Below are 21,521 nucleotides of genomic sequence, written 5' to 3'. Positions count from 1 at the left end.
TAACTATTTTACTGAATATATTAGATGTGGTAAGAGTATTTTGACTTGCATAGTGCAGTCTCACATGTATTATTGCACTCTAGATAATGTAGATTCTTTTGGTTATGAAGTACCAATTTTTTGTTATAGAGATGAATTTGCTATATTGCTGAATGATTTCCAAATCATTCAGTGATATGCTTATATAAAAACCTGCATGTACAAACATCAAGCCCTTACACAGTGCCATATCACTGTGTAGTATAATAGCTTCTTCCTTCAGAATTATTGGGTTTTTTTTTTTTTAGAATGATCAGAATTTGCTGAAACTAATATTAGTGATTTAGACTTCTTCATTCTTTAATTGTTAATACTGAATGTGGATACTGATCATTTATGGTTTCAATATACAAATGGGTGGTGACCACACATATATAAATTTGACCACTAGAATATATAAATTTTCTGTAGTAGACCTTTTCACACTGATTCCTCATGAGGGTATATGATATCTCTTGGCCAAGAAGTCATTCCGTATTTAATCAACAAGGCCCACAATCTGACTAACTGGGATTTTCATGAAATCCCAGTTTTTGGCGAAAGTCGTTTTATTCAAGGTTATGGTAGAGTCTTGTAGTTTACAGGCTTGGTAATTTATTTTGCTTGGCTTATCTACGTGTATTTTTAAATAGGTTATTTGGATTTATTTTTGATATCAATTTCTCTCAGGCTCCAGTTTGTCTGACTATTGCATCATCGTATTGGTGTTTATTTCATTGCTGTTTAGTCATAATGTGTATATATTAAGGCTTAGTGTTTTTTTATTCTCAACCAATTTCAATATTGTCATAATTGTCATAGTTCCTAGAAGTATATTTCTCTTTGTCTGCCCTGATGTCATTTCTTCAACTTGCGTATTCAGAAATTATTTAAATTATTATCAGTCTTACGTAATTCTTTAGTGGACTGCTCGCTTAAATTATTTTTGTTATCTTCGTTCCCGAATTCCACACCGTTTCTCTAATCATTCTCATACTAACACTAAGATACTACTCTTGTTGTCAACACACACACACACACACACACACACACACACACACACACACACACTCTGTCCATTGCTTTGTTCGCTTCCCCTACTTCTCACCACGCCAGCCTTATTCATTCTATCGGACTTTCACGTTCTGCGGATCCTGGTCCTCTTGGAGGGCCAGGCTTCGATGTATTCTTTCTTTCACTTAATCTTAATACTTTCGTCGTCCTTGCACTTATAAACGTTGCGGTATTTCTCTGTTAAAATATTTTCTAATTCTACTTGTCAGTTTTTCGTGATTTCAGTTTTCTATGTTCGTCCAGCCTTGTTTCTTCGTTAAGTTATTCTCATCTACATTACTTCTCTGTGGAAAGTGCTTCAATTACTACAAGCTGTCAATTCTGTCGACGCCGAAATTTTCTCCAGCTTCTTATTACAATTTCAGCGAAGCAGAATTTCTTCAAACTCGTTGCTACACATTTTAGACGCCCAGTCTTGCTCAACCTCGATGCCACATTCTCACCACTGTATTCCTGATACACCACGGAGGACTACGCCCAGGAATTTACTGTATGTATTCGTTTTACCTTCATTCACGAGTTCGCCTCTTACTAATATTTGTGTGCTACAGGTAAGTTCAGTTTTTCATTACTTATTACATTAAACCGTTATGTTAACGGTTAAGGCATCATACCTATGCCTTTCAAGTTTCAACTTCACTTAAGTACAGCCCCGACAGGTTATTTACATAAGGTTGTCATTGTTCAGCTGCAACCTATTTTACATGCTCAATTAATTTCATTGTAATTAACTCCTTTATTTTTATGTTTACTTATCACAATTTGATTATTGTTATTAACTTTGTACTAGAATATCATTGTGGCCTTTTTTTTTTCTACACTAAACTAGAATTACATGTATTAATTATTTAATGTTAAGTTTGTTGATGTTTTTATTACATGTATTAATTATTTAATGTTAAGTTTGTTGATGTTTTTAATTCAGAAAAGGCCAGTGCCAATTAAGATTTATTGTAATTCGTTTATCTAAGTTAATGACATCTGTTCATTGCTATTTGTCACATTATAGTATATGTCAGTAGTACAACTGTTTGCCAGTTACATTTTTTCTAAATTTTCATGTTCTCTTGTTTTTCAGGATCTAAGTTAATGACATCTGTTCATTGCTATTTGTCACATTATAGTATATGTCAGTAGTACAACTGTTTGCCAGTTACATTTTTTCTAAATTTTCATGTTCTCTTGTTTTTCAGGCTTTGTCAAAAATGTATATTGTCAAAATCTGTATTTAAAAGTGTATATTCATGTATTTTTTTTCATTTAATATTATTGTTATGCTGATTTCAGTTGATATTATGTATCATTAATTTATGTTATTTTCATAATTTCTTTTTAGTTTTTAAGGTTTTGATTTAACTTAAGTTCATTTGTTCTCTTTCTAATAAAGTTAAATCATTTCTTTTGGCAATTCTTTTGGCAAATACGAGCTGTGTTTTTTTGTTAACTTTACCCAACAATGAGATAATACTCAATTTCTGATCTCTATCATAGTGCCCTACAAATTTGCTGGAAAATTGAAATTCAATTATTGCAGAATATATATGTACATCCAGTAGCGGTTTTCGGATTAACTTTTGTTAGTACTTCCTGTTGAGGTAATCACTGTGAGCTGGAGATGGACCTTGAGGGTAAAGGAAACTTACTTCCACTTCTTCTATAAATTCATTTGTAGGTAATACACTGTATGTAATACACAACCCAGCCACCAAGCACCATTATAAATGTATGTCACAAAATCTTATATCAGAAATTTCAGGAAAACCACTACTGTGTTGTTCACATTCTTCATTTTCAGAAATAATTTTTGAAATTCATTTTCAGAAATAATTTTTGAAAGATATCCTTCCTTGAATGATAAAAAAAGCATCAAACTTTTAAGTACCTGGGGTTGCCACTGCTTTTGCTAATAATACTTTTTACGATGTGCTAAATAATACTTTTCTTTTTTCTGATATTCTTCATTTGAAACATATATGAGATTCATATTTTTAATATTTGACCAAACCTAATCATAACTTAATGACCGAAATTATTTGATCTTGAAATTTGTTGAAACTGGCGTTAGTAAACTTGCTTTTGATGCCAAAATTTTATTTGTATCACCATGTTGCCGCAAACAAGTGCCACTCAGCCTCTGTACCAAAGTCATCCTTATGATTCACTAAACTTTACGATTTTTATATTGTGCTGCTGAGCTATAAAATTAGTTTATCACAATTATGCTTTTATTTTTTAAAATACTTTTATTTTGTAAAAAATGATATGCTTTTATTTATTAAATGCTTTTATTTTTTTAAAAATGAATTAGTTTTTTCAGTAAAAGGTGAAATGATATTGTGTCATGCTTTTAAGGCAGTCAGACATAACTAAATTATCATTTAAAATTAATGATAAATAGTGAAAGGATGAATTGTGTAGCCTGTTGATGGAGTGAGACGAGACCCCTTGTACTTCATCTTGTAGCACGAATAATTTTCAGCAAAGTCACATAATGAGATAAAGAATCCAGTTTCAGTTTTTTACATTTTTTAAGAAGTCTGACTGCTGAAAAGCAACGAATAAATGGTAAACCAATAAACATCTCAATAAATCTTCTGTGTTCTCTACTGTTTCTATCTAAACTTGATCGATCAGTTTATATCCATTGTTTAAAATTTATTTTGTCCACAAAATTTCTAACAAAATCAAATTCTATCCACTGAATCTAAAATGCTTTTAAAATTGCCAATTGCTTCTCACCAAGATACAAATCTCTCAAGGTGGATTACAAATAATTTGTGCCACACTGTGCTTAATAAGTGAAATGATTGCTGCATCCTTTTGTTAAATTTAATTTACATCCTTTAAACATTAATTTCACATTCTGATGGATAAAACACACACACGTACACTATGAGTTCCACTGCCATCTGCTAAAACACAATTTTTAGTACGTAAAGCAGCAAAGGTAGAAAACCCAATTTTTAATACCTGTAAGAGTTTCTTTTTAAATTTTCACAATTAAATTTTTCTTTCAACTGTACCAAGATTTCACTATCGGGTTTAACTTGAGATGAACTGAGTTTTTACTAGCAACATTATATATTTGATTGCTCATCTGTTTGATGACTAGCAACATCTCGTTGATCACTCAATGTTTGCAATCTTTTTCATTTTACAGGTGATTCCCCAATACTCACTAGACTCCATGAGCCTACCTAATCCATAATTTGGATCTGCTTCTTTTTCTTTATTACTAATAAAAAGTAACACATCTTTTTACAAATCCAATCACTTTCTAAACTTTGGCAACATATTTATTATCTCACTACTTTTAGTTTCTTTTTGCAAGTTCAGCCAACAAAAAATTAAGTTTTTAGCACTTCAAAATCCCACAACATTTTGTTAAAACACTGACATACTTTTTCTTTCTTTTGATTCCAATGCAATTGCAGTTTCAAATTTCCACAGCTATTTTATAATATGATGAATAAAATATATTTTTCGTAAAAAATTGATGCCTCAAAAGTCAGAGGCAGTGACTTTAAAATAAAGATTTACGTAAACATAGGCTAGTATATCATAAGAAAGAGCATCAAATAAACTTATCATTCTACCTTAACAAATAGCAAAGTTATGTTGACCTAACATTATTGCCACAAGTCAAAATTTGTCATTTTCCAGCAAAGAGCTCTAAAAACAAAGTGGTTTTGACCTAACATTATTGCCACAAGTCAAAATTTGTCATTTTCCAGCAAAGAGCTCTAAAAACAAAGTGGTTAATGATAGAAATCTGAAATTCAATATTTTCCAGTTAATACATACCAAATTTCATGAGTGAGTGAGTGAGAGTGTGTGTGTGTGTAAAATATAAAGGAATATCTAAGTATGTATATATACATATAAAGTATAAATTTATTAAGTTACAACCTAACTTGTAACTTGTAACTAATTAAGTTACAACATGATGTTAGTACATGTGTCTCACATTACAGCGGAATCAAAACATGAAAGTAAAAAGGAAACGTCAGCCTGGAAAATCATGGGTCTGGATAACCAGGGGATAAGACAGGGCTTTGTGTTGATTTTCTTTGGGGTGAAACAATAAATGTCAAGACATTTTGTGAGACCTAATTGAACTGTGTCATGCAATCAAAAAAAAAAAAAAAGGCATGACATGTTCAGTACTTCAAAACAATGATCGGCCACATGTGGTAAAAAAAAAAAAAAAAGGCATGACATGTTCAGTACTTCAAAACAATGATCGGCCACATGTGGTTCATCATACACAAGAACTCCTACATTTAAAGGAGCAACTCAGCAATCAGCACAACAATGACGATGGCAATGTCAAAACAGCCATTCGACAGCAATGATTGTTTTCTCAAATGGCAGGATTTCTATGAAGCTGAAATGCAGAAGCTGATCTGATACAAGTGCCTTAATGTAGGTGGAAATTATGTAAAATTGTAGTTTAAGATCCACCAGGCTTTCAGGTGAATATAATTTTTTTTTTTTAATTTACTTGTTATTTTTCATAAAAAATGGTACTTAAAAAAAATTCCTCATTTATTACATAGTAATAAATGATTCTTATTAACAATGATTCATTGTTACATGATTCTTATTGTAAAAATAAAATAAAAGAATAAACTTTAATGAATACTGTAATGTAGTAAAGAAATATATATTTTTGCATTTAACAAAAATAAGAAGGCATTTAAAAAAATAGGAAGGTTATAATTATAATTGTATAACTGACAGATGTTAAATAAACTTACCTGTCTGTGTAGGCTGACTGGTATTCTGACCCGGGCCACCATAACCAGATGGCTGGTTGTATCCCGGTCCACCATAAGTACCTTGCTGAGAGCTTGGAGGAGGATACCCAGATCCTGGTGGGCCTCCAGAGTAGCCTCCTGGCTGTTGTTGACCAGATGTGGTAGGTGGTGGACCATAAGATCCACCACCTTGAGGAGGTCCATAACCCTGCTGTGGAGGCTGACCTTGAGGAGGAGGGCCACCATATCCAGCAGGACCTCCTTGGCTGTTTGGTGGGTAACCACCCTGCTGATTTCCAGATGGTGTAGAGAAGGTCTATCATTAAACAAAAATAATTATAAAAATATATTATATGAAATATCTATGATTACAAAATTTTAAATTTAATGAATTACAGAAGATTATATATAACACACAGGAAATTATACACTACTTCACACAATAAGATTTTTATAACAGTTTTATTTTTGAGATGATACTATCTCATAAGCACAACTTCTGGTATGTCTAGTGATAATGTTGCTGCTACAGTTATGAATCATCTATTTTGGAGGCCATTCATTGTTCCCATACGGTACAACTTTTCTTTAGAATTGATATGTCTTTTAATCACTTTTTGAATATTTATAGTTTTGAATCGCCCAGTACTTGGTGTTCAAAAATATCTATTATACTAGACCAATGAAGGTGTCCTACATTTCCTTATTTTTCCAAACAATTCTGTAACAATGTATATCTAACTCATTATTTAATGTATGTAAGATATTTAAAGTTACTTATATTTAATATTAAGTACATTTTATATTACATTATTTAAAAGAATAATAATGTAAACGTAAAACACTTATAAAGCAATTATATAACTCGAATTTGAAAGTAAATTCAACTCTCTCTCCACACATTTGATTATTTCTTAAATTACAGAATTTTAATAATACTTTTTTCATAAGATTTATAATGCAAGATCGAACACTCAACATTTAAATAATATCTTTTTTCTTAATGAATCTAACTCTAGAGATCCATGTAGAATGGATCAAAAAACTTACCTGGGAAGAAACTTGGGCTTGACCAGGATATTGTGAAGCAGAATACGGTTGTTGAGGGCTTGACTGTGGATATCCTTGGGGCCCTCCTCTGTACTGACCAGGTCCTGTATTTGATTGAGGTCCTGGAAAACATTTTATAAAAAATAAATTAAACAATAAATAAAAAAATATATCAATCACATTATATTGATACCACATATATGCCTAATTTAATATCAGCAGATAGCAACAGTAGCAGCTCAGATGTCAGCGAGAGTACAGTACCCACATGTATCCGCTTGCACAAGCATCACTCCTGCCGCGCAGATGACCATGCAGTTCTCCCACCATAGCAGTGCTGTGGCCCACCACTCTCAGGCTCTAATAAAAGGGTGTGCATGAGAGTGAATTTTTAATTCATTATTGATCACCTGGAAAAGACCAAGAAGACGAAGATGGACAAAAACAGAAAAAGGTCCTTGACTGCCTCAACGTGGGACCTCACAGCGGATGCCAGAGCAGCAGGCCTGGCTAGCCTGCCAAGGAAGCCACTGGACACGAATGCTCCCTTCCTGCTCCAGCTTGACAAGCTTCAATCGCCCTGGCCAACGGACTAAGCAGCAGGAGGGCCAGCCCAGCGTGGGATCACTTGGGGAGAACTGCCTCAACCGTGCCGGCAAAAGACAACCAACACCAACACTGTGGGGCTCTGAAGGGAAGCCACCAACTGCCACTGAAGGGAAGCCTGGTCTGATTTCAATGGACGAACCGCGACTCCCTGACTACAGCCAAGTTGACTTCACCGGAGTCCAGCTTCCAGACCAAACAGCTGTTCTCAGAGCTAATGCAAAAAATGACCCTTTGCAGGGCTACCACAAGGTTAGAAATTACAACAAACCGTCAAAGCCAATCAATGACAAAAACAGTCCTTTGTGCTTTGTCCTTTGCAAGTGCCACATGCTGTCGAAGTCATTAGGCAACAATGTATATATTACATAAGAAATATTTAGGATATTACAATATAACTAAATAAGTAACAATGCTACACAAGAAAAACTGCCCAGAATAAGTAGATAAGAACTTTTATTTTTTCTATTAAATTTCTAATTTCTTGAGCATAATTAAAATTGCACATCAATAATTAAAATTGCACATCAAACACTTTTAATATTTTAATTTTAATTATTTACTTATATAAAAATCTCATCACAAAAATGAGTGCAATAAGGACCTAAAAATTGCTTACATTTAAGAACAACACTAAAAACTATGATGAAAAGACCAATAGAAACTAACTTTGATTTGCAATTAAATTAGTTGTAACATTAAAATCTTATTTATTTTTAATTGATCTTTTTTTTGGAAATCCTCCATTCAATTATTTTTAATAAATGAAGTCAAATTATTTAAAATTTTAAAATAAAACTGTGACAAAATAATTAGTAATAGTTTACTTTGAGGTATATTCTGCTGTCCAGGCATAACCTGACCACGATAACCAGCTTGCTGCCCAAAATTATTAACACCAGGTGGACCCTGAGAATTAGGAGGGACTTCACCAGAGGGAACGTTAGCTGAACCAGGGCCTCCAGGACCTGATGATCCCATCATAGCCATTTGATGACCAGGCACACCTTGAGGAGGCTGTAATGAACAAAAATAAAACCTAATTAATCACTATTACATATACAGATAAGAAAATTATATTTGATTTTAGCAGTTTTAAAAATATTAGCAATTATATTTATATAATCAGGCTAGTTAAAACAGAAAGAAAATAAACATTGCATTGGTTTAACTTAATATTAACAATGTTCTCAAAAGAAAAGTTTTTTTATTATCACCTATTTTTCAATCTGTAATATAAAATAGAAAGTATAAAATAGATAGTAATCAATGATCGAAGTTAATGCAGGTAGTTAATACTGAAACAAAGCACTCCTGGAATATTACCTGTAGTAAAAGAAGTTGTAATCTGCAGTCAATCTATTATGCACATTAGGTACCCACAACCACATAACTGTATGAGAAACCGATCATTCATAAAAATAACAAACCTATTCTAAAGAATAACATTATACCATACCAAGTGTACCAGGGAAAGTGAAAACAAAGCAGTAAAAACAAATTATACTGCTGCTTATCAGCATACCAAGCCCATTGAAATTAGTTAATACTTAATCCTATAACCAACACCTTCAGTCTGATTGGTGTTGTACAGGTATTTCTAAATTAGTTTTACAAAAATGATACAATACTGAACAGCAGAGGTCCCATATGCAATCAATTCCCTGCCAAATCATATTAAGTATGTATTGATGACATTTCCTGGAAACAGAGTGTTACGTTTTCACCCCCTCTTGCCGTTGGGTGCTGAAACTTGTGGGCACCCTAGCCCACTAGCAAACTATGGTCATCAGACCAGCAAGCGTTCCGTTTTGTCAATCATTTCTTCATTGTTCGATCCTTTAGGACTACTTGCACCTATAATCGTTCAGTTTAAAATGCTCATACAAGAGTTACGAAGTGCCACCATTCACTGGGATGAAGTTCTTCCCACTCTGTTAGCAGAAAAATGAAATTTTTTTTTCTAGATTACTTAAAATTAGTTTTAGTAAGATTCATCATTTGTGATGCAAGTAGCAGCGCATGTCTTTTCATCACATCTGTTGATAGCAATGATGCAAGTAGCGGCGCATGTCTTTTCATCACATCTGTTGATAGCAATGAACACATTGAAACCCACTTATTGTGTTCAAAATCTAGAGTTGCTCCAGTCAATCAAATCTCTATTCCTCGGTTAGAGCTGAATGTGGCTCTTCTATTATCTCGTCTATTCAATAAAGTTAAGCGCGTATTTTATGTATAGTTTCATTCAAACCACCTTTCGTTGATCCTCAAGTCATACTTTACTGGTTGTCATCGCCACCTATCGATGGAAGGTATTCGTCACAAATAGAGTGCGAAATTCAAGATCTACTTATGGAAGCACGTTACTTCCAAGGGATAAGCCGGTAGACATCATGTCACATGGTTGCGTGCTGGATGCATTAACCTTTTCTGTTATTTCTATGATTCCGCCAGATTCGCTCAAGGAAGAGAATTCTAGCAAAACTAATGTTTTCAGCTGCTCTTCAAGCTACAGAACTTTCAAGACAATTTTCTTCGTTTACACGAACAGTAAACATATTTTCATATTGTCGATTCATCCACAATTTGAAAAATAAAAACAGTCATATAATGTCAGATCTTTCTCCACAAGAAACCAGTTCCACGTTAGAAATTCTTGTTCGCCAACTCAAGAATTATATTTTGCCAAAAATATTTTAAGAAAAAATTTTACTGTATTCAGAAAAAGCAAATCAATTTCTCTCAACTCATTTTCGGATTAAAATGGTATATTATTCGCATAGGAGGTCGTTTAAGTTTTTCAAAATTGTCTCTAAATGCTAAGCATCCTATGATTTTAAGTCCTCATAGTCATCTAACTCGATTCATTATTTATCATGAGCATTTAAGATTAACCTGTGGAGCATTACAATTGCATTCTTATCTCAGACAAATATTGGATTGTCAATTCCAAAATCATAATTCGCTCCATCAAACGTTTTTTTGTATCCTCATCCATGCTGCTCATTGTTTCTTCTAAATCCTTTTTACTCTCAGCTAGAATTACTATATCATCAGCAAATCGTAGCATGTTTATCTTTTCACCTTGTACTGTTACTCCGGATCTAAATTGTTCTTTAACATTATTAACTGCTGGTTCTATGTAAAGATTAAAAATTAACGTTGATAGGGAACATCCTTGTTTGACTCCCTTTCTTATTACGGCTTCTTTCTTATGTTCTTCAATCATTACTGTTGCTGTTTGGTTCCTGTAAATGTTAGCAATCATTCTTTTATTTCTGTATTTGGACCATAATTTTTTTTAAATGCTGAACATTTTATTCCAGTTTACGTTATCGTATGCCTTTTCTAGGTCTATAAATGCCAAGTATGTTGGTTTGTTTTTCTTTAATCTTCCTTCTACTATTAATCTGAGGCCTAAAATTGCTTCCCTTGTCCCTATACTTTTTCTGAAACGAAAGTGGTTTTCTCCTACCACTCTTCTCTTAATTCTTCTATACAGAATTCTAGTTAAGATTTTTTATGCAAGGCTAGTTTAGCTAATTGTTCTGTATCCTTCACATTTATCTGTCCTGCTTTCTTTGGAATCATGACTATAACACACTTTTTGAAGTCTGAAGGAACTTCCCATTTTTCATAAATATCACACACCAGTTTGTATAATCTATCAATCGCTTCCTCACCTGTACTGCGCAGTAATTCTATAGGTATTCCGTCTATTCCAGGAGCCTTTCTGCCATTCAAATCTTTTAATGCTCTCTTAAATTCAGATCTCAGTATTGTTTTTCCCTTTCATCCTCTTCAACTTCCTCTATAACACCATATTCTAATTCATTTCCTCCGAATAACTCTTCAATATTTCCACCCACCTATTGACTTTGCCTTTCGTATTATAAATTGGTGTACCATCTTTGTTTAACACATTATTAGATTTTAATTTATGTACCCCAAAATTTTCCTCAACTTTACTGTATCCTCTGTTCATTTCTTTCCACTTCTGAACACTTTTCTTTCGCTAGTTTGCACTTCCTGTTTATAGTATTTCTTAATTGTCTATAGTTCCTATAGTATTAGTCTATATTAGTTCTTAGTCTATATTAGTTCTTATTAGTCTATAGTATTTCTTTATAGTCTATAGTCTACTTTCTTCATCATTCTTTATCACATATTATTCAAGCATTCTTATATTTTCAATGTTCATCCATCAGCTGCATCATCCATCAGCTGCAATATATCGTCTGAAATCCAAGGTTTTCTACCAGTTCTCTTTGTTCTGCCTAAGTTTGCTTCTGCAGATTTAAGAATTTCCTTTTTAACGTTCTCCCATTCTTCTTCTACATTTTCTACTTCCTCTTGCGATGTCCTCCTCAAAAATCTTCTTTACCCCCTCTTCATCAAGCATCCTCAATCAGGTTTTTAAACACAATCTACATTTCATTATCATTAAATTATGGTCGCTATCTATATCTGCTCCAGGGTAAGTTTTGCAGTCGATGAGCTGATTTCTAATCTTTGCTTAACCATGACATAATCTATCTGATAGCTTGCAGAATTGCCTGGCTTTTTCCATGTGTATATTCTACTATTATGATTTTTAGACTGGGTGTTGCCATTTACTAAATTATACTCCATGGAAAACTCTATAAGTCGGTCCCCTTTTTCATTCCTTTTGCCCAGCCCATATTCACCCATTATATTTCCTTCCTTGCCTTTTCCAATGCTTGCGTTCCAATCTCCAACTATTATTAAATTATCATCTCCTTTTATGTGTTTAATTGCTTCATCAATTTCTTCACATACACACTCTACCTCATCATCATCATCACCATCGGCGCTTGTATGCATCGGCGCTTGTATGCATAGACGTTAACAATCGTTGTCAGTTTAGGTTTCGATTTTATCCTTATTACAATGATTCTGTCGCTATGCATTTTGAAATACTCTATCTCTTCCCTATCTTTTTGTTTACGAAACCTAATCCCGCCTGCCCATTATTTGAAGCTAAGTTAATCATTCTAAAATCACCTGACCAAAAGTTGTTTTCCTCTTCCCACCGAACCTCGCTAATTCCTATTACACCTACATTTATCTCCATTTCCCTCTTTAAATTTTCTAATCTACCCACCTTTTTTAGACTTTAAACATTCCACGCTCCAACTTGTAGAATGTTATTTTTTAACTTTCTGGTGACCCCGTTCCTTAGTAGTCCCCCACCCGGAGATCTGAACCAGGACTAGTTTATCTCCGGAATATTTTACAAAGGAAGGCACCTCTATCATTGCTATATGAAAATGCAGAGAGCTACATTTTTGTGGAAAAAAGCAGCTGTAGTTGTCCATTGCTTTCAGCTGTGCAGTACTCAGAGGACTGAGTGATGTTGATATGGTATTTTAAGTTGTCTTACCTACGCCCTTAACAACTACTGAAAGAGCTGTTGCCCATTTTCAGGAATCATTCCTTAGCCTGGCTCTCAACAGATACCTCTCCAACATGGTTGCACCTTCGGTCCAGCTAATCTGTATCACTGAGCACTCAAGCTCCCTCACCAATGGCAAGGTCTCATGATTCATAGAGGAAGTCAGTCAATCACACATGAATGTTTAACTTGTTTTTGCTTTAGAGCTCAACCCCACAGTCAGTTACTTGGTCAACTGCCAAAAGAAAGAGACAATATCCAGACCATTCCAGTCAATTGGTGTTGATTATGCTGGCCCAATACTTATCCATCAGGGTGAGCTCAATCTACCAATCTTTGACTATTAATGCTTACATCGCATTGTTCGTATGTACACCTTGAACTGCTGACTCCTGATTTATCAACAGAAAACTTTTTCGGCTGCCCTACAAATCTTTGTAAGGCAGCGATAAAGCTGCCCTAGATTTGTAGTTGGAGTGGTGGGAAGCCACTGTGAAGAGCATGGAGTTTCACCTGCGAAGAGTCATGAAAAATTCTATTCTCAACTACAAAGAATTATCTACCCTGTTAATCCACATAGAGGCATGTTTAAATTCAAGGCCATTATATTTACCTCTGATCCCACTCACTCCTGGACATTTTTCAATTTTTCAATTTTTTGGAAAATGTATAGTAAAGGAAATGTGGAGATTAGGAGTAATAGTTCAAGTGCATCCAGGTAAGAATGGACTCAATAGAAGAGTAAATGTAAAAATAAATAACACCAACATAAAACGAGCCATTAATAAACTGATTATTATTCCAAATTTAGATGATTAGGATGATATGAATCATTCTAAAGCCAATCAATGTTTTTTTTTCTTTTAACGTCATTTCATTGTAATTTTTATAAAAATTATAATTATAATTTGGTAGGTGGTGTGTTTTGTTTTTACCCCCTCTTGCCGTCGGGTGCTAAAACCTAGCAGTGGCTAGGGTGCCCACAGCAAACTATGGTCGTCAGACCATCACACCACTCTACGTCACTAGCTACTCCCTCGAGCACTATACATATCGTCTTATACCAGCCTGCACTCATACCTGACCTAAGGCAGTCATGTCCGGATGGACTCTCTCAATTCTTGTTTGAATGAACATTACTTTAAGTTTTATTTAGTTTATGTTTGCTATCTTTAACGCTAACTTATAAGTTACAAGTGTTATGTTACAAAATTATTTTAAACCGCCAAGACAGCGTACAATTAAACAATCCTTCAATAATCAACAAGGTGTTGTCTTCATTCATCACCTATGAACACATACAGTCCACCTTCGCTCTAAAATCTTACCGCAATGCTGTTAACCAAGGGTGTGGCATCGACATTGCAACTACACAAAGGAACAAACACTTTGTCTTTAACATAAGCGCATACAGATAAGTCCACAGTTAAATCAGGCGATCAAGATGGCCAGGAAGTAGTTCCATCACATCAAATCCAAGTTGGCACTTTGCTAATGACATATCTTTCTGGAAAATGAACTCTATCCTGTTGTAACTGTGGATATGCCTTGTAACTGTCTAATATTCAAGCATGTCCAGACATGATATCCCAGTTACAACTGACTCAGCAAAGAGAAAGGACTGTAAATTCTGTGACAGCTTACAGCATATAAAATACTTACCTTAGGCGAGTTCCGTATATGTTCAATTGTGTGATTTGGATTTTGCTCATCCCATATCCGAACATTATCATTTAACTTTATCACTAGTATGGAAGGTTGCTTTGTCAGTGAACACAATTTTATTAAGATAATTTATCTTCAGTCTTAATTTTGTTTAACATGTTTATGTTGAAGGGACAGCTACATGTTTATGTAGCTGTCATTTGAAGGGTTTAAAACGCAATGTACTGTAACCCTAGGAATATTCAATTCTAAGGTGGTGCATCCCATTGATTTACCTGGATTACAAATGAATGTCTGCTGCACTTGTTCGATTGCCATTTCAGAAACTAAAGGTCTACTCTCACCTGGCATCCTATGTGATACATAACCTGTTTCAGTGAAAGAATTGCACCATGCAATAACAGACTGCCTTTGAGGTGATTGCTTGCAATATTTAGTCATCAATTGTCTCCAGATGGTAGGTAGTACCTGATCTGGATTCATGAAACCATAAAAAATACTGAGCATGCTCTGTACCGGTATACAACTCTATGTAAGTCATTTACTTTTTTCATTATTAAAGGCTACTTTTGTATAACTAATTTAAAAAATAACAACAGGGAAAATAATGAAAATAACATGCCCCTTTTTACAGGAAACAATGCAACAAATAAAACCACACTTAATGTACAACATGAGTTAGAGGCTCATGTACACTGCCACACTCTTAAGTAGAAGAAATATAATATGTTGAAAAAACCTTCAATTTTTTTCTTACCGGTAGTAATGACTGTATGTTTTGATTAGCATCAGCTATTGAAGTAAGATAAACTAAATTTCGATGTAAAATGTGCTGGTACCTGGAATAATAAATAAAAATAAGTCTTTTCTGCATTATAATTTTAAAATGTTCATAAAACATTGATATAACTAATATGTAACTATAGTAAATAAATAATCTCTTCATTCAACCTGATATGACAAATACCACATTCTGATGAAGATGAATTCACCTAATTTCATAAATATATAGTAAATATAATAAGTAAATACATCATAATAAAAGTACACTTGAAGAAATAAATGTAATATGTGTTTCATTTAATGACATTACACATTTACAACTATTTTAAACATGTGCAGCAAGAATACAATAGAAATAGGCTACAAAATCCTTGTACCTGCAAATAGACATTACTTATGACTTGCACACTAAAAGCTAACAAACAATGAGTTAAAATTTTGCTTTATACACTATTAACTACAATTTTTAATTTAAAAACCAATAATATTCAGTATTATGTCAGGGAATTGATTGGGTTTTCAAAGTATCATATTTATTGTATAAAATCAATTTTATACTGCGTAAATATTAAGTAAATATTTTAGTTCTGTAGTAGAAAAAAATGTAAAAAATATATACTAAAAATATATCTACTAAAAATATTTTAGTAGATAGAAAAAAATGTACGCAGTATTATATTGAGATATTTGCAAACTAGCATTAGAGGATGTTTTAAAAACTGCAAATCAATGCTCTACATTATGTGAATTTTGTCCTTATACAAAGTGTTATGTTGTGCAACAAAGAATTGGGGAGAATTATAATGTCTAGCCAGTAAAATCATTCTCATTATATGTAAATTTGTAGGACCAATTAATTCAGTAAACAAAGGACGAAAAGTCTCAGTATTGTAGAACTAACAATTTTAAGTTTTCAGTTAATATTCCTCCTTCCAAAGAAAATTTGAACCACAGCACATATTTAATGAAAAAAATATATGATATACAATTTTTAAATCAGAAAACTCTTAGCAGGCAGTACCTGCATAATCTGCTTAGAGCAATAATCTCCTCAGAGAGCTTATCTTCAAACACCTCATTAGGCCTATCCTATTGTAAGGAATTCTCAATGGCAGTACCTAAGAACTTGAAGTAATCCACCTAGGAACTTAAAATTGTTTTTAACATTAGAAACTGACACCAAATATTAATTAGAAAACTTCTGATTCCCAAAGTAATCATTATAAATTTATAACATTTATCTGGGAAAGATGCTCAGCAGTGAATAACTATATCTACCACATTTTAATATTTATTACAATAATTTTCTCTGATTGGTAACAGCAATTCATAGAAAAAAAAAATACAGCTGACATTGATTGAAAAGAATTACAGATCAGATAAAAATATATATCAAGGAAGATGAGATTTGGGGAATCAATAAACTCACCACTCCCATAAGGTAAGCTCTTCAAATATATTAATAGCAGAAAATTCATTTATAACCTGTGTGCTATGTAAATTTTCCCAAAGTAAATTCATAGTACTAGAAATGTTAGAGATCTATGAGACGGCAATACAATAAGCAAGTGTGTCCATTAAATGCAACCATTCCCACACTCTACTATAACTAACTAACCTTTATTTTGGCTGTTCACAATCAAGTCAAAAGAATTACCTCTACACAGATACATAACATAATTTACTTTTCACAAGTACAATTATCAGCTGTTAAATGATCCCACTCAAGAATTTAAATCAACTCCTATAAAATTTAATACCACACCAGTAATTAATAATGTCCTCTAAAATTTCAAATAAGATATAAACAAGAACAAATAACAAATTACACTCTTAGACATTTTTAAATAAATGAGATCATTCTTATAAAAAAACATGCTTTTTCAAGTTTTAGTGTTTATGAGAAACATTAGCCCACCACTTGCATATATGTGTTTTCTCTTTTACAGCAGTACTAGCAAAAATACACCAAAATTCCTTAGGGGGAAAAATGTGATGTATTTTGCAACAGGTCAGGGCTTCATAGAAACAATTTACATTAGAATTTGAAAAACCTATAAAAATCCAAATTGAACTATGAATTAAAACAATTTAGATTTTGAAAAACAATAAACATAAAATGAATACCTAGAGCTTGATGAAACTTTACACTATTAATAGAGAATTTTAAATTATCTGCTATTGACTGCTAAAGATGGACTCTTTGATAAAATAAAAAAAATTCAGATGAATTTTTTTCATTTCCTAATTTATTTTCCAAGTTTTTTGCTACTCTAAATTTTTAATAAGGCTGTTTCAGATGCATCTTAGTAACATTACCTTCATCCCTGATTATCTACTAAATTATTCATAAATCTTAATCTTAACTGCTGAAAAGCAGAAAATGATTATGTTGTTAATACAGGAGAGCTCTCAGACTTGATCATAAGAAGACAATTATTTCTATACCACTAATATATTATTATATACCACTAATATATTATTTCTATACCAATAATATATTTATTATTCTGGTATTTAATATAAATACCAGAATAATAAATCTCTTTTTGACATCATATGCCTTTGTACAAATTTTTTTCATATAAAATTGCCTATCTCTGCCAAATGAGCTTTTGAGTCTAATTAAAAATAGAATTGTTTATATCTACTTAATACAAGTTTAAAATATGTACATTAGCATCAGAAGTTTCCAAATTATAAATGTGTACAGACACTGATTACCAGCTTATATAATACAAGCCCAGTATCAATTTCTTTACTTTCAGCTGGTTGCAATGACCTACCAGCATACTGCAGTTATTCTCTACAGACACAACTTTAATGTCAAGAAAGTCAATTTACAATTCACAAGACTGCGATTCCACTGTGACATATACAATGTAAATACACTTCAACTATTCTATACTTATCCCAAAGTTAGATAACATGAGGACAACAATGTCATGGTCCATCAGATTACGTAGTCATTAAAGTAGGCTTATTTCAGTTTGCTTAAAATACAATTTTTTTTTTAGCCGACTAGTAAAAACAGTGACTTAATAACACCAATATCATATTATTATGAAAACAAACTGAAATTTCAGTTGAACACAACATTTTCTTTTTTCAAACTGATTACTATGAATAACAATAAACTATAAATACTCAAACAATACTCATTACTCAAACAATAAATTAATAGATGTGATATTTGGCTCAAGTCAAACTCTACTTAACTACAAATAAACTTACTTTTAGTTTCGATTTGTAAATCCTTAGACCAATTATAATTGTTAAATGCTTGTCATACCATACTCAAAAAGGCTTAATTTATTTTTACAGCCTACAAAGCTGTCATCAACTCAATCAATTTCCTTCTTAGTCTATAATTTTGTTTATTTATTGTAGAACATTTGTTATTGAAAATTAAACTATACATCCATGCAAACATAAACACAGATATGTGTGTATACATACAGTAGTACACATACATACATACAGTAAGTATCGTTCAGATATAGTGACCAAAAACTTCTCTCTTGGTTGGTTTGGTAAATACAGTATGTATACTGTTTATAATTACATCGCTTGTAGTGACAGATCAGTTATTATGACTTATTTTTTCTACTTCAATGCAACATTTTATCGCTTATTATGAGAGACGGAAGTGACTTGTCAGTAACGTAGTATACCTGCATTGATGCTGCAGTAATATTTTGACAGTTAAAATGACCCACCTTTTCCTTTTTACCTGCATATGTAATATGGTTCTTGTTTTTCTTATCTTCTTCCTGTACCAGATTATTGTAAAAACTAAAGTAGCCACATTCAGTTGTTATTAATCTTTTGCTGTGAGTGTATCATATCATGCGGTGGTCAGTGTTTTATTTTAAGTAACCTATGTAATTCATTTAATAGTAATTTAATTATGACTTCGCAAAAAACATTTATAATAAGAGAAAAAGGCGAACATTATCTGGCAGTTAGAGAATGGTGAAACTAATAAGAACACTGCCCAAGAATTAGGCCTAGATCATTCGACAATATTGTGGTACAGAAGAACTATGAAAAAATTAAGAAAATTTGTTTAACAAATTCTAACATTATGATGTAGACCAAGCGCTGTTAAAATGGTTTAAATACCAAAGGGCTAGTGATATCCCTATTAGCGGCCCTATATTGCAAACTAAGGTGTATGATTTTTCTGAAAAATGCAGTATATTATAATTCAATATCATATGAAATAACTTCAGCTTGGATTCAACAGTTCCATCGCAACACAATACTGTGTTGGGGAGAATAAGTGATGAAGCCGCAGCAGCTCCAACTGGTGTGTCAGAAAAATGGCTAAACACCATTTGGCCAAAATTAAAAGAGAGCTATTCAGACAATAAATCTATAATGCTGATGAATCCGGTCTTTTTTTAAAAAAATTGACACCAGAAAGAACCCTTCAGTTTAAAGGCGAAATGTGTTCGGGGGGAAAATTATCAAAAGAAAGACATAAAAGTACTAATTACTACAAATATGACTAGAACTGATAAAAAAAAAAACTTCTGGTTATAGGGAAAAGTGCTAAACCCCAATGTTTTAAAAATTTGAAATCACTTCCTGTTAATTCATACAACTGTATAAATACGATGCCAAGTGCTCAGTAAATTAAATCTAAACAAGATAATATTCATTTAGGATCTAAAGCAGGCAAATTACTGGCAATCAGCCAACAGATATATTCAAACTTAAAATAAGTAAACTGATTATTTCTCAATGAACTTACTTCAGCAATGAGTTACACTTAATAACCACACGTCATGAATTGAAAGAAAAATCTACACTAAAAATACCACTGTTCACCAAATCGCTATTTCCATGACCATCTGTGAGATGTTTTCATTAGATTACCATCAAAAATATACACAATTTATTTTTTAAATTAAATTCTGGCTGATGGTTTTGTCATACAATTTATGTATGTTCTTTACATCAGATTTTAATAATCTACCAAAATCCTTAGATCTTATATCATCAGAAAACTTTAACTTAAAATAAGTAAACTGATTATTTCTCAATGAACTTACTTCAGCAATGAGTTACACTTAATAACCACACGTCATGAATTGAAAGAACACTAAAAATACCACTGTTCACCAAATCGCTATTTCCATGACCATCTGTGAGATGTTTTCATTAGATTACCATCAAAAATATACACAATTTATTTTTTAAATTAAATTCTGGCTGATGGTTTTGTCATACAATTTATGTATGTTCTTTACATCAGATTTTAATAATCTACCAAAATCCTTAGATCTTATATCATCAGAAAACTTTTATTCATAAGCAACAACAAACCAATACTTCCTCTCTAATGCATTCATATCTAATAAAATTACTGATGTGCAATTTTATTTTTATCAAGTCTTTATGAACGCAATATACAAGTTTAAGTTTGATTAGATCACCTACATGAGAAAACTAAATATACTTCCCAAAATTAGAATTGCTTGCAGGAACTTGTCAATGAAAATCTTCCAAAAGTGCTATAACTGAATAATTTAAAAATATTATCTATAAGTAGTTTCTTCAGAAATGGCAGAAAAAATTCTATCAAGTAGTTAATGATTCTAAGCATGACAAAATATCTTTACAAAAAAGTGGATTCCTGTACATTTAATTTTTTCAGAAACAGAACATTTAAAAGGATGACATAGAAGGGTCAGGAAATACTTGAACAATTCTGTTCAGATATTTTAGCAAAGTTGTCTTGTTACAAATTTTCATTGATTACAGAGCACAATGGTTTGATTCCAGCATAAATCAACGGGCATTTATTGGCAATCAATATGAAGACAAAACATCATAATATTAACATAACATCAGTTGAAGATTACAAAACCACCAATTTAAAAAAGATGTCTGCCAAATCAAAAGGTATGGAAGAAATATTTCATGTTGTTCAACACTTCAGGTGATGTCCTACTAAAATTAGCCACATTGGGAACATCAAGTAACCCAGAAGTCTACAGGGCAAGAAGAACATGTTGTTGATTATTAATTACACTTATTGAACTCCTTATATAAAGAGATACTTTTTGAAACTTAATTTAAAAAAGTGTGTTCCATAAATCAATTACTTTACTATAAATAGATTTTGTTAAATTATT

The 21,521-nt window shown here is 32.4% G+C and overlaps 1 protein-coding gene across 1 annotated transcript in view; it reads right to left on the bottom strand.

Annotated features, from left to right (window-relative positions):
- Window positions 1–21,521, bottom strand: part of LOC142319297 (uncharacterized) — a 32,528-nt gene that overhangs the window by 4,725 nt on the left and 6,282 nt on the right. Inside the window, exons 3-6 of the mRNA XM_075356407.1 lie at window positions 15,350–15,431; window positions 8,336–8,525; window positions 6,903–7,024; window positions 5,853–6,168 (exon numbers count right to left, since the gene is read on the bottom strand). Of these exons, the coding sequence (XP_075212522.1) occupies window positions 5,853–6,168; window positions 6,903–7,024; window positions 8,336–8,525; window positions 15,350–15,431 (710 nt within the window). The remainder of the gene's footprint in view (window positions 1–5,852; window positions 6,169–6,902; window positions 7,025–8,335; window positions 8,526–15,349; window positions 15,432–21,521) is intronic.

The sequence above is a fragment of the Lycorma delicatula genome, chromosome 2 (assembly GCF_047948215.1).
Source record: "Lycorma delicatula isolate Av1 chromosome 2, ASM4794821v1, whole genome shotgun sequence".
Lineage (NCBI taxonomy): Eukaryota > Metazoa > Arthropoda > Insecta > Hemiptera > Fulgoridae > Lycorma > Lycorma delicatula.
The sequence above is the reverse complement of the archived record's forward strand: the minus strand, read 5'-3'. Positions and strand labels throughout refer to the sequence as shown.